The sequence below is a fragment of the Balaenoptera ricei genome, chromosome 8, assembly GCF_028023285.1.
Source record: "Balaenoptera ricei isolate mBalRic1 chromosome 8, mBalRic1.hap2, whole genome shotgun sequence".
NCBI lineage: Eukaryota > Metazoa > Chordata > Mammalia > Artiodactyla > Balaenopteridae > Balaenoptera > Balaenoptera ricei.
The window spans coordinates 113828156-113834155 of record NC_082646.1 but is presented as its reverse complement, the minus strand read 5'-3'; the positions used below and the strand labels follow the sequence as shown (position 1 = coordinate 113834155).

The 6000-nt window shown below is 69.0% G+C and overlaps 1 protein-coding gene and 1 long non-coding RNA gene across 2 annotated transcripts in view; one reads left to right on the top strand and one right to left on the bottom strand.

Annotated features, from left to right (window-relative positions):
* The window catches only part of LOC132371106 (uncharacterized), a 6155-nt gene extending 5673 nt beyond the window's left edge, over positions 1-482 (bottom strand). The window contains exon 1 of the long non-coding RNA XR_009504748.1: positions 324-482. This is a non-coding gene — a long non-coding RNA (uncharacterized LOC132371106). The remainder of the gene's footprint in view (positions 1-323) is intronic.
* CD151 (CD151 molecule (Raph blood group)) lies at positions 378-5048 on the top strand. The gene is made up of 9 exons (XM_059932380.1): positions 378-495; positions 1445-1509; positions 2347-2431; positions 2523-2714; positions 3079-3153; positions 3652-3756; positions 3859-4017; positions 4151-4237; positions 4322-5048. Exons 3-9 carry the CDS (start codon positions 2348-2350, stop codon positions 4379-4381), a joined length of 762 nt encoding a protein of 253 aa, XP_059788363.1. The 5' UTR covers positions 378-495; positions 1445-1509; position 2347; the 3' UTR covers positions 4382-5048.
* The last annotated feature ends 952 nt before the right edge of the window (positions 5049-6000 follow it).

The following is a 6000-nucleotide window of genomic DNA, read 5'->3' as shown; positions in this document are numbered from 1 at the left end:
CACTCCCAGGCGATGCCCTCCAAACTGGACACTCTCTCACACTGACCCCAGGCCTCCCCTCCAGGCCGTCCTCCCAACGGCGCCCAGAGAGACTCCTGTCTGCATCTGACCGCACCTCCAGAGCCTCCCCCCAGGCCCGCATCTGTTCCGTCGACTCCTGCAGCCTCCCGCCGCGCCCCCAGCGCAGCTCCTCCCGAGGGCATGGGCCGGCGGGGCTGTGGGCGCCCCCTGGCCGGAGCCCGCCCGGCCCCCGCCGCCTCGGGCGGACCCCCGGGCCCGCCCCCGCTGGTGTTCCGCCCGCTCGCGCCGAGCGCTGTTCTGACCTGCCCCGCGTCGCGGCCGTGGGCGGGGCCTCCGGGCCCGGGGCGGGGCCCTGAGCGGCCCGGCGCGTCTCGCTCGCAAGCCCCCGGTCGGTCGCGCATTCTCCGCGATCCGAGCCGCCGCCGCCGCCGCCGCCGCCGCCGCCGCCGCCGGCCCGACTCGGACGCGTGGCCGGTGAGTGCACCGCCCGGCCCGGCCCGGCCGGGAGAAGCTGCGCGCCTGGCGGCCCTGCAGGCCGCTTCCGGAGGGAGGCGGGCGCCCGGAGGCCGGGCGGGCAGAGGGTCCGCCGGGCGAGGGCGAGGCGCCTCCCGGGTCTCCGGACGGGCCTGGCGGCCCCTTCCGGCCAAGAGCTCCTCCCGAGCAACCCGCTCACTGTGCGCAGACACCGGTGCCCTCCCCTCCGCCCGGTGCGAGCGGGCGGGCCGTTCTCCTCGCCCGGGCGTGGGGGGCGGCGGCGGCGGCGGTGACTTCATCGCGAATTCCTCACGCGGCCTGGCTGGAGCCGAGTCGGGGTCCCCCACCTTGGGTCCGGTTGGGCTGCGGGGGACGTGGGTGGGGCGGCTCTGTCCCGGGCCGCGGGAGCTATTTCTGGCTGGCCCTTTCCCTTGGGGATCATCTCCGCCAAGCACTCCCGGAAAGAGGGGCCCCTCCTCAGCCGGTCGCCCGCGGGCGGGCCGTGGGGGCCGGATCTGTGTCTGGAAGCAGCCTCCCCGGGAGGCCTGGGACCCCAGGGCAGGCCCAGGTCTGCGGCACGTGGGGCTTCCACACCCCGTCTGTGTTGGCGGTCTGCGCCTCTTTTTCTTTTCAGGCTGCAGCTACTGCTGCTTGGTGGGGGAAGGGGCAGTGACAGGCCTGGTGCCAAGGCTCAGGGTGGGGGCCTGGAGAAGGCGTGCGGTCACTCCCAGGATCGGACTGTCCAGAAACGTCCTCTGCCCTGCCCCGCTGTGCCCCAGACCAAAATACCGGGCCTGGCCGCTCCCCTCTCAGCCACGGGCAGGGGGTGGACGCTGCCTGCTCTGGAAGGCCAGCTCGGGTCCAGTGCCTGGGTCGGCCAGAAAGAGGGGTGGCGGGATCCTGACCATCCAGGTTGAGCCAGACCTGTGACCTGTCCCTGCCCTTCTAGCGGAGGCTCCTTGGGCGGGAACTTCCATCCGCCTGCCTTACAGACGAGACATCCCCACCAGCCAGGTGAGTGCTGGGCGGGGTGGATAGAAGTCTGGCTCTGGGAGGCACTGTGTCTGTCTGGAAACATGGCCCTGGGCGCTCAGCTGTCATCTGTGTCCCACAGCCACTCCCCCCACAATGCGGACACCCCAGAGCAGAGTGAGTGGGGTGGCGCTGGGGTGCCTCTGGGGAGGAGCACAGCCAGTAGCTCCACTTCTCCCTGGGGTCGGTGTGGCTGTCCCCATTCCCGTAATGAGGACCAGCACAGGAAGCACCCCCCAGGTCTGGGCGGGTGTGTGTCTGCCAGCTCCACTTGCCCCCGCTGGGAGGAAGGAAGGCCTGTCCTTTCACAGAGCCCTGAGGGGCTTTCCTAAGGCCTCGGGACTAGGCTAGCGAGGGGCAGGTCGGTCCATCTTTGAGCGGCCTCCTCCCCACCAGCAGCCGGTGGGTTCCTGCCAGCCTGTGACGTGGGGCCCGGGGAATGCTTGGGGCGGGGTGGGGAGCCTGCATGAGCTCACCCCGAGGTGCCTGCTGGGGCTTCCTACCCTGGCTGCCAGAGGGGTGAGTCAACCCGTGATGGTTGGGGGTCCTCCAGGCACCCCCGCACCGTGCTTGGGCTCTGGTCAGGGAAGCCTGGCCCCCCGGCCTTCAGCTAGGCTGTGGGCACCCCATCTGCCCTCGCTGCAGTGGGGGTGGAGGCTCCTGAGCGGCCTTCGCAGGAAGTGTCCTGGTTGCCCTGGACATTCTCCCAGAGCCTTCACCCGGGCAGGCAGTTGGCTTGGCCCCACCCTGGGGCTGGTCTGGACATCTGTGTCCCCTCCTTCTGTCCCCGCTGGTGTCTGGCCGTCCTCCCTGCCCCAGGATGGGCGAGTTCGGCGAGAAGACCACGACATGTGGCACCATCTGCCTCAAGTACCTGCTCTTCACCTTCAACTGCTGCTTCTGGGTGAGGCACCCCCTTCCCCAGCCTCGAGAGGAGCCTGGCCTGGGGCTCAGACCTGGGGCCAGGTGTGGTGACCGGTGTGCACTGCCCACAGCTGGCTGGTCTGGCCGTCATGGCCGTGGGCATCTGGACACTGGCCCTCAAGAGCGACTACATCAGCCTGCTGGCCTCGGGCACCTACCTGGCCACAGCCTACATCCTGGTGGTGGCGGGCGTTGTCGTCATGGTGACTGGGGTTCTGGGCTGCTGCGCCACCTTCAAGGAGCGGAGGGACCTGCTGCGTCTGGTCAGCAGGGTGTGGCTGGCACTGGGGGCGGGGGTGGGGCTGCGGGTACCTGCCAGGGCTCCCTGCCAGGCTGCCGGGGGCTGGCTCTGGGTCCCTTAGGAGGGACTGATGGGGGTCGAGTGTGACACCGCAGGATAGACTCTGCTGTGCTCACCTGGGGGGCGTCCCTTCCCACCTGCCCAGTCCTGTGGGTCCCCACATCCCAGCTGGGCCAGCGGAGGGAAGACACCTGAGAGAGAGCATCGGGGGTCCTGGCGGTCCCCCAGCCCTCACCTGCTCCGTCGTGCCTGGGCCCGGGGAGTCCTCACGGACCGGGGGTGTCCGTGTCCCACCCCATCTCACTGGGCCCTGCCCCTCCCCCCAGTACTTCATCCTGCTCCTCATCATCTTTCTGCTGGAGATCATTGCGGGAGTCCTGGCCTATGTCTACTACCAGCAGGTGAGGGGCTCAGACAGGCCGTGAGGCGACGTGGACGTGCACGGGCACACACAGGGACACGCACGTGCAGCGAGATGGATACGCACACGCAGGCGACGTGTACACACACACGGGGACACAGACACCCACACACGGGGACACACACATACACAGGCAAGGCGCGCACATGCACACAGGACCCCACAGGCTCCAGCGCTGAGCATCGTGTCATCAGGCCCTGGAGGTGGGGACTGGGTCCTAGGGGGAGGGTGGATCACGGGGATGGACAGCCTGCCCGCAGCACCCAAGCTGCCTGCTTGGGGGCCCTGGCGGGGGAGGCAGGTGTCCACGGGATCTGGAGCGCCCTCCCTGCCCGCGACCCTCCCCATGGCCATCTGAGCCATGCGTCTGACCCCAGCCCTGACCCTGCGCCTCTCTCCCGTCTGTGCCCACTCCCATTCTGCCCCACCTTGGAGAGTCTTAGACTTTGTGGCTGAAGCTGTCACCCCCTCACCCCAGCTGAACGCAGAGCTCAAGGAGAACCTGAAGGACACCATGACCAAGCGGTACCATCAGCTGGGCCACGAGGGCGTGACCAGCGCTGTGGACAAGCTGCAGCAGGAGGTGGGTGGGTGGTGCAGGGAGGCACCTCCCCAGACGTGTGCGGGAGCCCCAGCCGCAGGGGCGGGCGGTCAGGGCTCAGCCTGGGCCGTGTTCTCGCTGCAGTTCCACTGCTGTGGCAGCAACAACTCGCAGGACTGGCGGGACAGTGAGTGGATCCGCTCGGGCGAGGCAGGCGGCCGCGTGGTCCCTGACAGCTGCTGCAAGACCGTGGTGGCCGGCTGCGGGCAACGCGACCACGCCTCCAACATCTACAAGGTGGAGGTAGGCCGGCGGGGGCCTGCTGAGACGCCCAGGGCCCTGGTGCCCGGGATGCTGGGGGCTGGTGTGGCCCGACACCCGAGGGGGCCGGACGACTTGCTGCCTTCAGCGCACACCCCCTGCCCCGCTCCCGCAGGGCGGCTGCATCACCAAGCTGGAGACCTTCATCCAGGAGCACCTGAGGATCATCGGGGCCGTGGGCCTCGGCATCGCCTGCGTGCAGGTGCGGGCACGGCAGGGCGGGCCGGCGGGTGCTGGGACGCGAGGTGCTGGCGGCCACGTCTGCTCATGCTGGCCCCGTGCTCAGGTGTTCGGCATGATCTTCACGTGCTGCCTGTACAAGAGCCTGAAGCTGGAGCACTACTGACCCTGCCCGCGGGCCGGCCCTCCGTGTGCGCTGCAGCTTCTCGCGTGCGCTGACTACTGACGGCCAGGGAGCTACGGTCCAGGACGTGGCTCCGCCCCTCGCCTGCCAGGGTCTCCCCCTGGTGTTCTCGTGGCTGGGCCCCCCACCCGCACCGTGCCATCACCGTGACCTCTGGGGACCCCCAAATCCCGGAGGCAGCTTCAAGTGCCTTTAGCTGCACACCAAAGTCCCAAGGCCTGGGGTCGGCCCCGCCTGTCTGCCTGTCTGCTGGGCTGGGTGGGTGCGGGCCGGGGTCGTGGCCTCGGGTTGCTCCCTGAGGCCTGGGTTCGGTCAGAGGGGCCGAGATGGGCAGAAATGGGCTGGCCCAGCGGGGAGCCCCGTGTGCCTGTCCCCAGGCCCCTCAGGTACTGGGGGCTTCTCCTCAAGCAAGCCACCTCCAGCCCCTGGGGAAAACCAAGCAAGAGTTCTCCCGGGCCAAGCCTCTGCTGCTCCCCCTGCTGTGTTCTCGCTGCTCTCACCACCATCTAAAGGCCTCGTATCACTAGTTCACTGTTGCCACCTCTTCCCCGGAGGCAGGCGTCCTGCGCGTTTTATTCACTGCCGCCTGACGATGCCTAGGACTGCTCCTGCTGTGTGGTAGGTGCCCAATAAACGTCTGTGGAACGGATGGCTGAACTTACTACGGTGGTGACAGACAGTTCTGGTCCCCAGGGCCGTCACGTCCGGCAGAGTGGACAGTGGCACCCCCCCACCCAGGGCCACAACAGAGGACAGGGGGCCAGCTGTGGGCCAAGGGGACTCAAGGAAGAGGTGGCTGGGGACAGGCCTTGATGCAGCACCTCAGCCGTTCTCTGATGCAAAGCTGGTGGTGTGGCCAGAGCCCCAGAGGAAGTGGGGCTAGACCTCGGGGAGTAGCCGGGGCTGCTTGTGGTTTCCAGGGGCCTTTCTGGCCACGGCGCAGGAATCAGGAACGGGAGAAGGTGCTGGGGCTGCTGTCTCAGGAGCGACTCCGGGCCATGTCTGGCAGGACGTGTGTTGGCAGTGGGAGCCGGGGCCGGAAGGGGCGCTGGGCCTGGAGTGGCAGCCAGGGCGTGGCCCTCGTGCCCTGTCGCCCAGGGGCCGCCCAGCTCCTCACACCGTTGCGCAGACCCCATCTCCCGCCCGTGGTCCCCTCACCCGCATTCAGGGGACCCTGCTTCAGGCGTCCGGGCAGCTGGGCCAGCCCTGAGGAAGGTGCCCGGGGAAGGGTGCCTCCCTCCCTAACCACACGGCCCTGCCCCCTGCCGGGCACCAGGGCCTGTCTGACCCCCGCCAAGGCGGCAGCTTCCCGTTCTGAGCCTCAGCCTGAGCCGCAACAGGACAGAGACCCCCGAGAGACAGCTCTCTGGCTGGTTCACAGGGTGGCACGTCAGTGCCTGGGGCACCGAGAGCCCGTCCAGCCCAGATGGCCAGCAGAGCCTCCTCAGGGCCCCTCCACCCACTGTGGGGATCTCAGGGCTGTCTGTGGAGGGGGGCGGGCTGCTGGCCTTGGGTGCAGCCTGGAAGCTGCTGGCAGCAGCACCCTCAAGATGGGCGTCTGTGCCCACAGCGGGCACTCTACTCAGAGCTCAGAAGACCTC